Raw genomic sequence first — 18285 nt, 5'->3', positions numbered from 1 at the left:
TGAATCCTCTTCTAATAGACTACTCCTCATTAAATTCATCTAGAGGTAACCAGAATAAAAATCTTGCCAGACTGAAGACATTAACTATGTTAATATTAAATTAATCAATATCCAAAAGTAAAAAGAATACCTGCCTTACCTCTTTGCTGATTTTATTTTTATAAATCCTACAGCCAGTTAATTTTGCAAAACTTTGGAGGGATTTTCCAAACTAGTTGGGTTCAATACAGTTTGTTTACCCCTTCAGTGAGTCGGCTTATCTGAATTCAAACAACCCATGGTAGCAAAAATAATATTAAACCAAAATCACTGAAGATAAGACAGTAACTATGAAACTGAAGCTCTTATCTCCCAAGGTTATCAACTCCTTCACTCCAAGGACATTATTATATTCTTGCTATTCCCTGGCAATTTTGGTCAGCTTTTTCAATTGAAGGAGTTAAGAGGAACATCTGATCTCTTCAGTTCAATGCATAAAGCTGAATTAAACTGGCAGGAAGTACCAAGAATATAAAATGTCACTGCAGTGAAAAGGTTAACTGCTTGTGATGACAGCTTTCAATCTAATTTTACTATCAACAGTTTTATTTAGCTATGGAAGGGATCAATACAGATGGGTCTCATAGAGCCTCAATTAATTTCACCTACGGGGGGTGCAAAAGGCAGACCAAAAAAGACGAAAGACGAGGTTATGCCCTCAGGGATAAGGGCCTGAATTGCGAAGCTACCAGAGATTGAGCAGCCATTAGGTAACAAAGGCAGACGCATGCAAGCCTTTATAAACGATATGACCTTATCAGTTACATAAACCAAGTACTGTTCTGGGACATCATGTGCAAAAAGAAAAAACACGGTGTGAAAGCAAAGTAAGTTCCAAACACCTGTGGGTGATAATACAAGTGCAAAGAGTAAAGAAGTTATTGTATCAATCACAGAACACTAATTAAATGAACCATACAGGTTATATAGTCTTATGGTATGTTCTGTGAGTAATCAAGTAAATGGTGGCAAGTAATAAAGCAGTAATATCAAAACAAATATGCATTTGTGATATGTACACCAATACATTACTTAGGTACAGTAAAAGTAAGAAATTGTACCTCTGGCTGTGTCTGAGGTTCCATACGATAGTAAGACCACTCTTCCTCCTCCTCCTCTTCCTCCTCTACTTCCCCAGACTCGCACACACCATCTGGGATGCTGTCCAATTCTGCCAGTGCTGCATATACTGAAAGAGAAAATTGCTTTTAGAAAAGGGTGCAATTTTCCATCAAATACACTGTATAAAATAAAAAAAAAGAGAAAGTTACATAATGGATATTTTGCAATGGAAATTATCATTTGAAAAAGGGCCGACATTTCCTACATACTGTATACGGTAGGTTACTGAAATATACGGTACCATACAATACAGCACACACTGGAAAAGTATAATTAGGTTACAATTTACAGTATAAAGTGCATGAAGACAGATTAGCAAAATGTGATAGCGCTGTAATTCCATGTTGGAAAAAATTACTACTGGTACATAATCTGATAAACAAACCTCTGAATTTATTATGTACTATATAATCTGATAAACAAGCACACTGTTTAACCTAATACTACATCTCTAACAGACAGGGTGGCCTAACTGATATTCCTTCTAGACTTATTTATAGGCTTACCAGAACTAAATCACCAACCAAACCAAACCAAGTCGATGAACCACAAATACAGGTACATTATCAGTATATATACCATACTTGCCTATACAGTATTCACAGCTGCATTTAAAATGTCCACTAGGTAGGTATTTATATTTCATGCTGTTCTTACGCAAGATATTATACAAAATAGTTACACCACATTACTGTTCTGTATATCCAGCTCATATGGTTTGCCCAGGGCAGTAAGGCTTGACGGACAGTTAAAAGGCCTAGTCTTGGATCTGCATATTTTTTTTCCCAAAACCTTCAAGAGGAGGCTTGACACACTGGAGAAAATTCCTGAGATAGCCATCAATTCCACACTGCCCATAACCAAGAGAAGCGTTAACAGTCTATAAACAGATCATTGGCCAGCTGCAATACAGTACAGGAGGACTGAAAGGTGTGGAGCCAGTGCAAAGTCAGATGGACTGTGGCAGTGATACTGCCTACATAGGCTAAACTTCTGGGTAGTCAACGTAGAAAGGCAGCCTATACAGTACTTCTGTTAACATGGGGAATACTAACCCCCTTCACTACTATTACAATAATTCATGCTACAGCTAGACAATTATTATTTCTGGGGCTATCGTAACGAAGACTGGAATCAACTCCAGTACCGGTACTACAAGTCACCCTAAATTTAATGATACAAGGTAGCCTAGAAGAAGCAAGAATGATCAACATATAATCGGTCACTGCACATTCCAATCAACTGACTACTACTACTACTAATAATAATAATAATCAACTGACAAACAATAATAATAATAATAAGTTGAGAGGCGGAAGAGAGAGTTATATGTAGAAAGAAAGAGAGAGGTGAAAAGATTAGTAAGAAGAGAGTAGATGAGGAATTTGGAAGGAATTTGAGTGTAAAGTGGAGGGACTGCAAGAAAATGTTCTGGAAAGAGGTGAAAAGAGTAAGACAGGGTGGAAGTGAAGTTAGCAGAGGAGTGAAAGATAAAAATGGTAGATTACTAGTGGAGAAGGGAGAAAAAGTGAGCAGATGGAGAGAACACTTTAAGGAATTGTTGAACGTGGAGGATGGAAGTAATGCGAGTTTAAGTGGCTGGGGAATGGCTGGGAGAAGGAGGGAGGTGAGAAGACAGGAAGAAATCAGTAGGATAGAAGTTGTGGAAGCAATGAAGAAAGTTAAATCAGGGAAAGCCCCAGGAATTGATGGAGTGTGTGGTGAAATGCTGAAGCATGGGGGAGAGATAGCAGTAGAATGGATGTGGAAGATGTGCAGATTGGCCTGGGAGGAAGGTAGAGTCCCGGAGGATTGGAAGTCAGGTATAATTATTACCTTTTACAAAGGAAAGGGAAAAAGAAGTGTGTGGTAATCATAGGGGCATTTGTCTTCTTAGTATAATAGGAAAAGTGTATGGTAGGATACTTATTGACAGAGTTAGAGAAAGAACAGAGAAATTAGTTGGAGAAGAACAGGGAGGCTTTAGGAAGGGAAGAGGTTGTGTAGATCAGATATTCATTCTCAGATCTTTAGTGGAAAAGTTTCTAGAGAAGGGAAAGAAGTTGTATGCAGCTTTCATGGATTTGCAGAAAGCATATGACAGGGTGCATAGACTAGGATTGTGGAAAGTGTTAAGAATATATGGAGTAGATGGGAAGTTGTTGAATGCTGTGAAGAGTATGTACGATGGTGCGAAGGCTGCAGTGCGTGTGGATGTTGAACTAAGTGAATTTTTCTCTTTGAAAGTTGGGTTGAAACAGGGATGTGTCATGTCTCCATGGTTGTTCAATCTGTACATGGATGGGGTAATAAAAGAGGTACAAGGTAGGGTAGTGGATGTTGGAGTGGCCCTGGTGAGAGAGGATAGTGTTATGGAAACTCCCTGTACTGTTGTTTGCAGATGATACTGTGTTGTTGAGTGAAGACGAAGGGGAGCTGCAAGGCTTGGTGGATGAGTCTGAGAGAGTGTGTAAGAAACGGAATCTAAAGGTGAATGTAGGGAAGAGTAAAGTGATGGTCTTTGAGAGAGGTGAAGTCAGTGAATGTACAGCGAGGTTGGATGGTGAGGAATTGGAAAATGTGAGTATGTTTAAGTACTTGGGTAGTGTGATGAGTAAGGATGGAGGTTTGGAGGGTGAAGTGCTTGAAAGGGTACAGCAGGGAAGAAAGGTTGCTGGTTCTTTGAAAGCAGTGATAAGAAACAGGGAAGTGAGCATGGAAGTGAAAAAGTTACTACATGACAGTATTGTGATACCAACTCTAACGTACGGAAGTGAAGCTTGGACGCTGTTGGAAGGACACAAGTCAAGAGTGAGAGCCGTGGAAATGAGTTATTTAAGAGGAGCCTGTGGAGTCACATGGAGAGACAGGCTGACGAATGAGGATATAAAGGAGCGTTGTGGTGTTGATGTGGATGTGATAGGAAGCGTTATGAGGAACACACTGAGGTGGTTTGGCCATGTGGAGAGGATGGAGGGTGAAAGACTGACGAAGAGAGTGTATGTGAGGTGGAGGGGGAAAGAGGGAGGGGGAGGCCGAGGATGAGATGGAGAGATGGGGTGGAGAGGTATATGAGAGAGGGGGGTGTGAGTTGGGAGCAGGGGAGTGAAATGGCGGGGGACAGGGCGACTTGGAGGCGATTTGTTTGTGGCCACCCCAAACGGGATTGAGGCGTCTGGCAATAGATAGATAAAGTGCCAATTAGTATGATGCCTACACTCCATAAACAGACTATTACATGATTGTTTCTGCCTTTCTCTGCCGTTCCTTCCTTGAATTGCGAAAATGTTACATCGTTCCTATTCACAAACTAGTCTCACTGAAAAGAAAAAGCCAATGCCCACAGCAGCATGTCAGCCAACAGAAAGCACGGACTTCCTCCCTTCGGTACCAGGGACCTTTCACATAGACATCAATCAATATGAGGTTCACGGCAGGGTCAGATAGCTGGGCTATATTCATCAGGGAGAGGGGGGCGGGAGTAGTTATGACTAAAATTTACCCTACCCTTGCATCACTGAGGAAAAACCTGGAAGAATGCCCAGCGAGAATAGCGCATGTGAACGTGGGGGCATGCCAATACATGACGTGAACGGTACGGTATGGTGGTACACACAATCGGGTGAATTCGCACTGGAGCCCCTATTGAAGGAGATATGGTCTATCATCTTGCAAATTAAGCTTTAGCTACATCAGTATTCTCTCGCCATTGTACCCGCCCAAATATATATATATATATATATATATATATAATATATATATATATATATATATATATATATATATATATTTAGCTACATTAGTTTTCTCTCGCCATCGTACCCGCCCAAATATATATATATATATATATATATATATATCGCCATTGTACCCGCCCAAATATATATATATATATATATATATATATTTATCTACATCAGTATTCTCTCGCCATCGTACCCGCCCAAATATATATATATATATATATATATATATATATATATATATATATATATATATATGACGTTACATGGAAATTAAATAATTATGGAAGAAGTTTTCAATTCTCTGCCCTCAACTCGGGCACTGCAAATCGGGTAAGGAATGCGATAACCAGTTATATTGGCTCTCCTGGAAAAGAAAAAAATATAATCTATATATATATATATATATATATATATATATATATATATATATACACATACATACATATATATATACACACACACACACACACACACACACACATATATTGTATATACTAAGGTGATTGATGCACTTAAACCCCTTCCTGAGGCACATAAGCTGAATAAAAATATTCTGAGGGTATTTAAACCGTAATACTGTAGGCTATAGCTACAATGGGTTCGATATCTCGGCACTCGACTCTATTCTGACACTAACCATGTAAGATCATGTAAGAATAGCATAAAAACCAGTATGTACTCAGGTCATAGCTGACAGGAAGCCTAGACTAACGGACTCCCGCTAAAATGGTGCCGGGGCATGTAATAATCTCTAACTCGAATTCCGTTCCCACAGTGCGGAAATGGAGGCACAAGAGGGAGTTTATACAAGTTCAAGGTCACAGGCAGGTAGTGAAGTGAGTTTGCGTTGTCAGTGATTAACTAAATTTTTTGCGTCAGAAGCACGAGTGGTCTACGAAATGACTATAAGATTTGCCTAGTTTGGCTGAGTGAATTTAATGGGTTTCGGCTGACGGTGAAATTCTGAACTCTCGTTATGTGCTAATTTTAAGCTTCGGTTGTCATGTGCTTAGATCAATCGCCTCGCTGTTAAACTGATAGACAATTATGGTAGCTAACGGTAAATAACAGGCCTAAACATGCTATGAACCATTACCCGGTACTGTCTAGTGCAGGCTGCCACCATGAACAAAGCAATACAACATGAACAGGATGAGAATTTACAAGAATCTTAATTCCTTCTGTGAGAGATTCCTTCTGACTAAATATGATCGCCTGACAGTTATAAAGATTTAACATCATCTGAAGTGCTAATGCAAACATTTCTTGTAAGGTTAAATCATACTAAAAGGAAGAGTACAGGCATCGTACTTAAGCGGCTCTGTGAAAGTGGCAACCTATATATTGGGGGAGGAGCAGGTTAAGTGGGGAGGAGGAGGTTGGGCAAAAGTGGAAGGGGGGGGGGGGGCAAAAGCGATTGGAAGGGGAGGAGCAGAAGTAGGGGAAAAAAAAAAAAGGGGAAGATTAGATGGAGGAATATATAACAGCAACAGTATAATCGGGGGGATAAAAAGCGGGAGTGTCAGCTGAGGAAGAAGCTCTTACCAAGGTGGGGAGGAGGAGGATGGGAAGTGGAAGGGATGTAGTAGTAATGGGAAGGGCGGGAGCTGAAGTAGGAAGGGTAGAAGTTGGAAGAGGAGGAGCAGAAAAAGGGAGGGAAACAGTAGGATAATTAGAGGGAGGAATAGTAGTACGAGGAGGATGAGCAGCAAGAGTGGGGGTGATCCCTGAGTTACCGGGATGAGAAGGTACAAGCTAACCAAATGGCCGAAGGGTAGAAAGTTGGAGATGCCTCTTGCAGTAACTGGAACTACTCTCGTTGGCTCAGGAAGCTATCACCTTCGTAAACCACATTCATTACAATTACCTACAAGTCCTTGGATAAAACTGTATTGACTATTTCCCCATGCTAGACGCAATGACGTACGCCAGAATTCAAGCTAAAACCACACACTCATTCTGACAAGAAAAACGAAGCCATCAGTACCTAACCGATAACAATGAATGTATTTTTACATTTTTGCGGTTACGGTCCGATAATTCTGACGGTTTGTAGTGGGCCCCCTGATATGCTCTCTAGAGTCTTGTGGGCATGTGTCATTTCTTATAAAAGGTTCTACTCGGACGAATAGGTAATTAGTTGGAAGCCAATGTGTAACAAGAGACAAATCAAAACTTTCCATTATGTAAATACACATACTTTCTTCTGGCCACAACCAAATCATTTTATTCAGCCGAGGGAAACTATCGGTCAAGAGGGTTACTTGGTATTCAGCACACGTCTCCCTGACACCACTGTACCGCTATCACTAGGTGCAAGCAATGTTAAAATCCCGCAACAAACTAAACGATACCAGAACTTATATCTTGGGGGGTGGGGGGGTGGCGGGGGGAGTGAAAATTTCAAAGGTATACTAGCTTGAGAACACCAGGATTTAACGTCACTGAGCAGTGGGAAATATGATCCTAAACACGGACACATGAACATCTGGCAGCAACACACCAGAAAACCTGGGTGTATTCTCGTCTGCTGGCTTAGGGGGCTTTCAAAGATAACGTCTATATTTTCTCTACCACACTTCAATCTTTCTAACACTGGCACCGCATAAATCACGGAACATTAATGTGCCATATACAGAAATAACTAAACTGGCCAGAACAAGGTGCTACAAAACCTCTTAAAAACACTACCCCTCCATCACATCCTTCCTTAAATGTTTCTTTAACGATATTATTTCAACTTACTCGATATAATCCACCGAATTAACCCACGAAGAGAGAGCAGCCCTCCAGATCGGCCCCACCACAACACGCAGCTTCCTCTTCCCCAGACAACACCACAACTGCTTAGTGCCTTCCTGCCGGTTGTCTGGCCATGACAACACCGGAGCAAAGTTGCCAAACGTACGAAATAAAACGCACTTTCCTCCACGCCTTTGGTTACATTTCACAAGCTAGACATTTTTCTATAATAATTATCAGTTATACATTAAGTATATCATTCTACCATAAACTGAACACAAATTATAACGTACAACCAAAACTTCCCTCCCCGTTTACACCATACTTCATTCTTCCTACTGTACTTGGAATTCCACTGTCATGTCACAAAATACTGTACCACGTTTAGTGTACCAGTCACTTAATAACACGACCTTTAAATCTTATCGTAAACTGAAGACTGGCTATATTTTTGTACCATAATTTATATACGGACTGAAACTGTTCCATTTACACTCATTTCCATATTCTATCATTTTATACCGCTTACAGCTACCACATTACTCTGGTTGATATTCTAGTATGTCAAAGTTGCCGATTCAATCCTTATGACCCTGGATTTAAATATTTAAATCTTCCAGCTCCATATTTTGACTAATCGCCTTTATTCATATTATAGCACTGATATAGCAATTTTAGCATTCCTAAACAAAATGGATGTGTACCTAGCGACATTCTACCACACATCTGGCAAGTACCGCACGTGTTGCCTTTAACTTCACAGCAATGACGTACCACATTTCATCCGTTGTTCCTCCCATCAATTTAGTCAATCTAAAGACTCCTCAAACTGGATGAGTTCATGACTACCTTTATTAACCCCCTCACTAATGTTTAAATAACTGTTACCTGATAGGAAATGACGTCACCAGACTAATGGGTAGATTTTACAGCTGCTCATCCGATGCTCGAAATAGAAAAGAATCTACGGTTCTTTGTACAGGGTGGTTGCAAAAAATACCAATAAAAAAAAAAAGCTGGCATAAAAGTCTCAAAATAACCAGCAGCCTATCATACTCCCATTTCACAGGAGTACAACTAACTCTCCGATGCAATAAATATATAAATAAATAATAAAAATCTCCAGTTCATCAGCGTGTACAAAAGCTGCTCGCACTGAAAATGCATCTAAACTTAACTGTAATTGCCCGTGATTCCACTCAATAAGGACAAAGTTCATATATCATCGACCGTTGTCAGCATCGCTATTTGCACATAAGTAAATTCTTCAGCACCAGGACATTTACCACATTCTTGCTACCACCAGACAATTTTATACAGCTTAGGAAGGAAAACATTTGAAAACATTTGGAATCTCTTGCACAGACTTCCTAAAAACCCAGCCCCAGCGACTAATTTTGCCTTGCTCAGAGATTTATTTTGAAAACATCATCCAAACATATACCATACGTTACCTGGGCAAACTATATCTATTATAATAAAAATATCAAAATAAAATAACGTAATAATAAGCCACTATGTGAAAGGTGCTGCGAAGCCTAAAATACGACTAAAATACTAAAATCCGCTCCTTCAGATCAACACACTCATATTTAGCCTGTCTCGTCCCTTAAGACCAACACTTGTACCACTGTTTACCACTGACGTACTTTGCCTCAATAACGATACACAAGATGGACGTGAAATATGATTCTGCTGAAGATGAGCAGCGAAATAAAGCCTGGCGCGATTATTATTATTATTATTATTATTACGTACTTGCTAATATACTGTACCTCAGTGGCATTTTGAACGGGAGGTAACTGATTCTACATTCGCTAACTCCTCTATTATCTTAATGCATGCCCTCTCTCCATCTTGAATGCTGAGCTGCAAAAAGGCTAACACTAAATTCTTACGCTAGTCATGAAGTGCCAGGAAAAGCAAGTAAAGCATAAGTATAATCTTTTTCCTCCACTGACAGAAACGGAAAACAGCAACAGGAGAAAAATCTGGACCAAGTTAAGGTAGTTAGAGCACAGTGATCCTCCCAAGGTTGAATAAAACTGTTTGGATTATGACAAATAAATAAATAAATAAATAAAACGTGTTCTCCGGTTGCTGAGAGGATTACCTAACAAGAATAGGTGCCCTGGGCTAACTGCAGCTGCATCATTAGAAACCCAACTTTCACTCCAAATATTTAACCCTCTCGTTCCCATGACAGGTTCTTGCTATTACAGGGGATTATAGTCAACTTTGGAACGACGTCTTGCAGTAAAGGGGTAAAGACTATATTTAAGTTCAAAAATTTATAGCAACGTCTAGAAGCAAAGCAGTAAAGTAGGGTTCAAAAATTTATTGCAACGTCTAGCAGCAAAGCAGTAAAGAAGGGTTCAAAAATTTATAGCAACGTCTAGCAGCAAAGGGGGCTACTGTATATTTGGGTTAAAAAAAACTGCCTGATGGTACCGTACCAAGAATAAAATATCGGTAGCTATTATAGGACTGAACGTTTCAGTCCCACAAGCCAGTTAGGTTTTATGTTCATTGTCTACTAGGGTACTTTCATACTAGTATACAAATTTGTTAGAAACTGTCAAGCTTGGTAGAAATACTGGGAACACGACAGAGTTCGAAGTCTGGGGGTTAGCCATTTTAGTCGATTCTATGGCCATTAAAATTAATAAATGCATATTAACTTCCGCCAACGAAGTTGGAGGAAGTTATATATTCACCTACTGGCATGTTTGTCCTGTCTGCCAGTTTGTCCACACGGAATCTCTAAAAGTTCTCGATGAATTTCAATAAAATTCTACGGGTGGGCCATGGGCCAAGAAAGAAATAATTAAATTTGGGGACGGATCCGGATCCGGAGTATCCGGCGAAAAGGTTAGGAAAGTGACCGAAAGAATGTGGAAAAAACACGAAATATTGTTGGATTGTGAAAGGATGCGAAACCTAAACGAAAGAAGGGAAAATAAGCAAAGAAATATTGGGATGTGAACGAAAGGATGCTAAAACTGAACAAAAGAATATGGAAAAACAGCAAAACAATGAAGGATGGTGAGCGAAAGAATGTGCAAAACAGAGCGAAAGACTGTTGGATGGTGCGCGAATGGATGCGAAAACCTACCGAATGTGGAAAATAAGCGAAAGAATGTAGGAAGGTGAGCGAAAGGATGCGGAAACTGAATGAGCGGAAAATCAGTGACAATGTGGGAGGTGAGCGAAATGATGTGAAGACCCTAAAAGGTGGAAAATCAGCGAAGAAATGTGGCAAGTGATCGAAGAGTTATGGAAGACCGGATAATATATAAGCTAAAATCGGCGAAGGAAAGTAGGAAGCGATCGAAAAAAAAAAAAATGTAAGAGCCAAAAAGTGGGTGAGACTGAAAACAAATAAAAATGATACCAGGGAATAGAAGCTGAACGAAGGAATGTGGGAAAATTGAGAAGGAAAGTGAAAAATGTAAATATAAAAAACGAAGAAGAAAGGAAGAGGAGGAAAAAGAACACGAAGTAGAAGAAACTGAAAAGAAAAATAGGGACACTGAATGGAAAATGAACGAAGAAATGTGGGGAAAATGTGGCATAAGGATTAGGGAAAGGTACAAAATCTCCAAAAGTTCTCCATGAATTTCATTGAAATTATGTGGAAGGGTGGGCCATGGACCAAAAAGGAACTGATTAAATTTGGGGGTGGATCCTGATCCTATGTATTCCACACAATCTCCATGGATCCGGATCCTTTTTAATGGTAACGACACTGGCGGAGGTATGCGCTGAGTGCTCTAGTCGTTGTGTATTTGCTGATGGCAACAAAGATAAAACGATTTAGCTTATTTGACTTAGACAGCAATGGATATATCCGAAATAAAGTACATCTCCGAAAAAAAAAAAAAAAAAAAGTCATTTCTGCAAGTCATGTTAGTAGGTAAGTAGCCGTGTCGAGCTGGGCCCGAGATAGCTGGCATTTGGCCTTCTGCCTATTTGGTAATCCCCTTGACTCAATTACCTGTGGTTGCCCCTTGCCTGAATAAAGATCTCAGTCGATAGACAAAATTAGACATTATCGTACTGGGTGAAACAGTTTTAACGCCAGACCTGCTTACAAAAATATTCTTAAAAAAAAAAAAAAAAAAAAAAAAAAAAAAAGTGACACGGTTACGGTAACAACAACGAAGACAAACTTACGAAGAAGGTATGGAACGGCAATGAAACATGAAGTTCAGCTTATGGAAAAAAAATAAAAAATAATAAAAAATAACTGGGAGGAACAATGTATCATGGGTTTCCCGGTACCACTCTACAAACGACGCCGTTCCAAAATTCACACAAAAGTATTAGAGACACGTAAAAACGATGATTCCGAAAAAACAGGATACGAAGGTGCTCATGATAATACAAAACAGATGACGGAAAAAATGCTTACCTAAATGAACAAGACCACCACCTCTCTCCCTAGCATGGGCCAACCGGCCTACTGCAGTTATCCTCTCTTCTTATGTTCCCCAGACAACACCCAACTGAGACTCTGAGAGGGAGGTGCAGGAGGGAGAGAAAGTAGGCGCTAGTTTGTGCACAGTGTATGGTAGTGCAAAATCACCACCCTAGGCCATGAAAACAGATTACGGAAAAGATGCTTACGTAATTGCGCAGGACCACCACCTCTCTCCCCACACAACACCCAACTGAGACAGAGGCGCAGGAGGGACTGTGTGCGCGCGCTAGTTTGTACACAGTATATGGTAGTGCAAAATCACCACCCTAGGCCATGACTCATGTTGCTCCTACACTAATATGGCTTCCAAACATACCCGCTACACGCACACATCTGTCTTCACCGTGAAAAGTATATAGAAAAACAAGAAAATAAACTTAGTATATATTAATCCTCTATTCAGAAATAAAGAGCAAAAACTTTAACAAATACAGCAATTCTACACAATTACTAGATACAGTAACATGCAAGCTTTATTTAATGATTGTGAAGAACAGTATAAGACAAACAAAAAAACTGGCGTAATATGTTGAAGAATCTGATATGCTGAACGTATTGTAATCAAGTTTAATAACCAATTAGATAATTTAAAAAAAATACAAAAATTCGCTTAATCAGTTCTTTACAGGCTTAAGGTCGTATAATCCAATATACGTATCTGAAAAGCGCAAGAAAGACCGGATGCACTTATCCCCAAGGTCAGTATTCCACCCACAAGGAGCGAGTTAAGTAGCATGGAACGGTAATACCGAAAGGACTGATAGGATAATAGGTTCCTTGCGGTCATCTACCCGGCCGTGTGTTGGGTTAGGTTAGGGTGCGTGTGTCCCTAACCTAACCCAATGTATATCAGATTGAATGGAAAGAAATGCTTGAGTGCTCTACTTGTTAATCAGGTTTATTCATTTCATGCGACTTCATTCAGCCAGCCTAACTACTTTTCTTCTCGCCTTCAACATTCATCTAATACTGCATCTCTTCCCCCTCCCTTCGTCACTGCTCTCTCCACCATCGTCCCCATCTCGAACATGGCTGTCTCCACCATTCCCCCCTATCTCAAACATTGCTCTCTCCACCATTCCCCCCTATCTCCAACATTGCTCTCTCCACCATCCCCCCCCCCTCTCTCTCTCTCTTTCCCTCTCCATTCCCCCAGCCTCTAACACTGCTCTCTCCACCATATCCCCTAAATCCTACATTACATCTCTCCATCTTTCCTCTCATCTCCAACATTACATCTCTCCATCTTCCTTTCCGTCTCCAACATCCATCAAACGCCCTCTGTACCCTTCCACCATTCTCCATTATGCCTGCAACATTGTCCACTCTTTCCCGTCTCCAACACTGCCTCTCCAATTAATTCTGTGTCCCTCCACCCTTCAAAAAGTAATTCCTCCACCTAATCCACGTGGGAGCCAAGAGTTTTTTCCATATACGAATTCAAGCTAGTTTAAGTGCTGAATTTTATCTAATGCCTGGCTCTCCTCCGCCCACTACAGCTTCCAAATCGAAGCTTCTTTTGCACTTTTATGTTTTCTTCTCAGTCAAGGATAAAATTACTACTGTTCTACCGCGTCTACTCCACACTTAAGTTAAATTCGTCACTTTCTTCCCCGACGCATTATCACGGACTTATAAACTAAACAGACCACACCTCCGTCACCTATGGAATATTAGGCACCAGGGGAAAGTGAAAAGTATGGAGAGGTGATACATTAAGAGAAATTCTGTGCCGATCAGCACTCGACTCAGAATATAAAAACAGGTCAATAATATCTTTTACATATCTGAGGAATGATATGAGTGAGAGGGTGTGCGTTGGAGAGAAGGCAACTTGATGGCAGAGGACTGTGACATTTAGACGATTCGAATGTGGCCAACCTGTTCCGGGATTATGGAGTCTGGCTAGATACACTAAACAGGTAAGAGATTAGGTTCCGAATAAGTTAAGCGAAATGCCAACCGCTATATCTGATACCAGCTGACCAGTTAGCATGATTCTTTTACACTGACAGTTTTGAGATTCATGAACCAAAATCTTAGCTCTGACAACTTATAGCTTGAATAAAAATGAACAATGCCGTTTTAACTACTTGTTGTTCTTGTGCCCCCCCCCCCTTTTACGTGGTTCAATCCTGCACAACCTTTTAAAAGTGGGGACCGACGAGGATAAGGATAAAAATAATGGGGAGGGGGGAAAATGATGATGTAAGATGATGGTGATGATACAAGACAGGAGGGTAGGGAGAGGCGTGGTATATTTGTCAAACGTCACATCTCTTGCTCGTTTCTGTCAATGTCAAAGTTTATTATTAGACCTGGCTTATTACTACTGTCACTTCCTCCTCCTTTATCAACATCACTACTTACTACATCCACGAAGGCCTGAATCACGCGTGAGGAGGGGTGGCTAAATTTCACTGGGCACTCTCATATACAGCTCTACCCTTTTCCTTTTTCCTGTTTCTTGCTCATCCATATATGTTACACTACTTGATACTCCCAACCTATGCTTAGCTGAATCAATTAATCTGGTGTTGGTTGTGGCAGTAACAGACCTGTCCAGATTACAAGGGGGTTAAATGATGACAGTACGATCACCCAGACTCCGATGACTCAATAAAACATTTTAGTGATAGCTGGAATGAAATAAAGGGGAAGACGAATATTTAATCATGGGAGAGTAAACTAACAAATACCACTTTCCTTGTCACGGCCATGGTTCACCCCTTTCACTGCAATGACGCCTCACAGATGATACAAATAAGAATTACCCAAGTTAAGAATTCGGTAGCAATAACTAACATCTCTCACCCTGGATTCTGAACAAACCTGAACACGTTCTGACACCAGCCTCCCTAGACACCATCAGGCCTTAATATTAGATCTGCCACACACCTTGCAACTGGCACGTCAAGAATGCTCCTGCGCCTGCCAAGTGGGTCAATAGGAACATTTCTAGTTTCAATTGCAACTCGGAGTTATCAGCGGAACGGGCTTCATAATGTTTAGTATCTAATTCACACACAAACACACACACACACACACACACACACACAAACAAACACACACACACACACACAGAAATGGGGATGGGGGGTCCTAGCCTAAATACAATAGCCTACAGATAAGAAAAAAAAAACGGAGATTTCATTTAACTTTGAGGAGGCTTTACGTAAAGTTATTAATGAAAACTATAAACCAATCAGAAATATAAATCTACTCGTCTAGTGATAAGGAGAATAAGAGTGAGATTCCTGGCAGTGAAAAGGTGAAGTGAGGTCGACTGAGGGGGTTAGGTGGCTGTTCTAAACGTGTTCTGTTCTGGTTTGGTACTCAAGCGTGCAACTAGGCTTTATGAATTATGCTACTGTGGTGCGCTAGGCCTAACGCGAGAGAGAGAGAGAGAGAGAGAGAGAGAGAGAGAGAGAGAGAGAGAGAGAGAGAGAAGGGGGGGGACTTTAAAATCGAAAAGCTAAAATAAAGACAAAGACCAAGACAGATGAAGGCAGAAAGCAAGAGATAACCAAGCAGAACATGAAGACAGATGAGGATAAGAGAGAGAGAGGACACGAGACAAGAGGCAAAGACAAGAGAGAAAGAGAAATCTGATGAACTCTGCTCTTACGTAAACAACCCACCTAACAACTCAGAGGTGTCATGTCTCCTTTTCTGCTGCTACTCCACATCGAAACAGAATATACTTAAAGTACGCTAGAACAGAGAACAAAGAACATTTAAAGAGAAAGAGCGCTAGAACAGAGAACAAAGAACATTCAAAGAGAAGAAGCGCTAGAACTGAGAACAAGGGGCATTTAAAGAGAAAGAACGCTAGCACAGACAACAATGAACAATGTGGTGAATCGAGCGAGACTCACATCACACGCGGGCAGCATCATATAAACTAATCTTCATAAATCACTTCACAAAATACATCTATAGCCATGGTTCACCTAGCAAGAAGTTACCTTAATTTATAACCAACTCGTTATCTAGCAAAGAAAATCTAGTGGTCATCCCCAAAAAGGAAAAATCTCAAAGCAAAACACACTCATCCAGCAAAGAAAATGTAGCGGTCACCCGAAAAGATGATGATGATGATGATAATAATAATAATAATAATAATAAATAATCTCAGAGCAAAACACACCCAAGATACCTTCACTCGTCACCTAGCAACCCCAGATGCGTCTTCACTGTTTTGAGGCGAGCGTATGACTGTGTTTGTGGGGAAGTTGTGGAGTTACTAAGAGACATGAGGGAGGATGGCGTATATGGGGTAGTTACGCAAGAATGGTGTGGTGTGGGATGAGTGTGGGAGGAACTGGGAGGGTACGCCACATCTTACACGCCCACATCTTGCCTTGGCTTGGCTGCAGTGTGGGATTTATGGGGTTTGCGAGGTTTCTCTTTACTGCTTCCCATTCCCACACTCCATTTTGTCTCCCACGCACTCCCTCTCTCATCTCTTCCTATCAACTCCTCCCTCTCACATCACTTCCTATCAACTCCTCCCTCTCACATCACTTCCTATCAACTCCTCCCTCTCACATCACTTCCTATCAACTCCTCCCTCACTCATCTCTTCCTGTCAACGTCTCCCTCACTCATTTCTTCCTGTCAACGTCTCCCTCTCACATCACTTCCTATCAACTCCTCCCTCTCACATCACTTCCTATCAACTCCTCCCTCTCACATCACTTCCTGTCAACTCCTCCCTCTCACATCACTTCCTGTCAACGTCTCCCTCACTCATCTCTTCCTGTCAACGTCTCCCTCACTCATCTCTTCCTGTCAACGTCTCCCTCACTCATCTCTTCCTGTCAACGTCTCCCTCACTCATCTCTTCCTATCAACTCCTCCCTCTCACATCACTTCCTATCAACTCCTCCCTCTCACATCACTTCCTATCAACTCCACCCTCTCACATATCACTTCCTGTCAACGTCTCCCTCACTCATCTCTTCCTATCAACTCCTCCCTCTCACATCACTTCCTGTCAACTTCTCCCTCACTCATCTCTTCCTGTCAACGTCTCCCTCACTCATCTCTTCCTGTCAACGTCTCCCTCACTCATCTCTTCCTGTCAACGTCTCCCTCACTCATCTCTTCCTGTCAACGTCTCCCTCACTCATCTCTTCCTGTCAACGTCTCCCTCACTCATCTCTTCCTGTCAACGTCTCCCTCACTCATCTCTTCCTGTCAACGTCTCCCTCACTCATCTCTTCCTGTCAACGTCTCCCTCACTCATCTCTTCCTATCAACTCCTTCCTCTCTCACATCTCTTCCTGTCAAAACTTCCCTCACTCTCCTCTTCCTATCAACGTCTCCCCCACTCTCCTCTCATTCTAGTAGTTCAGTTACTCTTCTATGAGCTCCTAGCATGGGCCAACCGGCCTACTGCAGTTATCCTCTCTTCTTATGTTCTTATCAACGTCTCCCCCACTCTCCTCTTCCTATCGACGTCTGGCCCACTCTCCTCTTCCTATCAGTCGCCCCCACTCTTCCTATCTTCTTCCTCACTCATCTCCTCCTAACAATGTCTCCCTCACTCTCCTCTTCCTGATAGATCAACTTAAAACTCGCCCCATCATTTCGTTCATCACAATAATTTGATTTCTATATGAACACTAAGAAAATTATGATCCAAAAATTCATATCTGTTCCCAGCCCACAGACTAAAATAGATAAAGTAGACTAACTTCGCTCACACACGAAGACATGAGTAAAACTGTTACAAATCACTAACCATTAGCAATATTTACTGCTTGTCCATTAGCGACAGACGAAACGAACGAAACTTTCAAATCAACATTCCCTTCATAAATCTTACCAATGCGTTTCATTACGAAGCTCCGGTAGCAAACAAGTTAATAATCAAAGACGAAATATAAATCAATCTTCTCACCAAACTGTTACGGCGTTTCATGATCACACAAAAAAAACAAAATCTCATCATTAATCGTCATCAAAATGTTACCACCATTTAAGGGTTAGCCCCGGCCTTAAATATATATATATATATATATATATATATATATATATATATATATATATATATATATATATATATATATAAAACGAAAGATTCCATACCCGAGCGACGAACCAATTTTTATATTTCCAATTATTTTACATAACATGCAACAGTTG

At 40.8% G+C, this 18285-nt stretch overlaps 1 protein-coding gene across 7 annotated transcripts in view; it reads right to left on the bottom strand.

Moving 5' to 3' along the window:
* The window catches only part of LOC145394762 (uncharacterized), a 554034-nt gene that overhangs the window by 10555 nt on the left and 525194 nt on the right, over positions 1 to 18285 (bottom strand). For all 7 annotated transcript variants that reach the window (XM_080268571.1, XM_080268579.1, XM_080268563.1 and 4 more), the window contains one exon: positions 1101 to 1228. In XM_080268571.1, coding sequence (XP_080124697.1) covers positions 1101 to 1228 — 128 coding nt within the window. The remainder of the gene's footprint in view (positions 1 to 1100; positions 1229 to 18285) is intronic.

Source organism: Coenobita brevimanus, chromosome 4 (assembly GCF_032717465.1).
Source record: "Coenobita brevimanus isolate Jiangsu-jjx chromosome 4, ASM3271746v2, whole genome shotgun sequence".
Classification (NCBI taxonomy): domain Eukaryota; kingdom Metazoa; phylum Arthropoda; class Malacostraca; order Decapoda; family Coenobitidae; genus Coenobita; species Coenobita brevimanus.
This window is presented reverse-complemented; position numbering and strand designations above follow the sequence as displayed.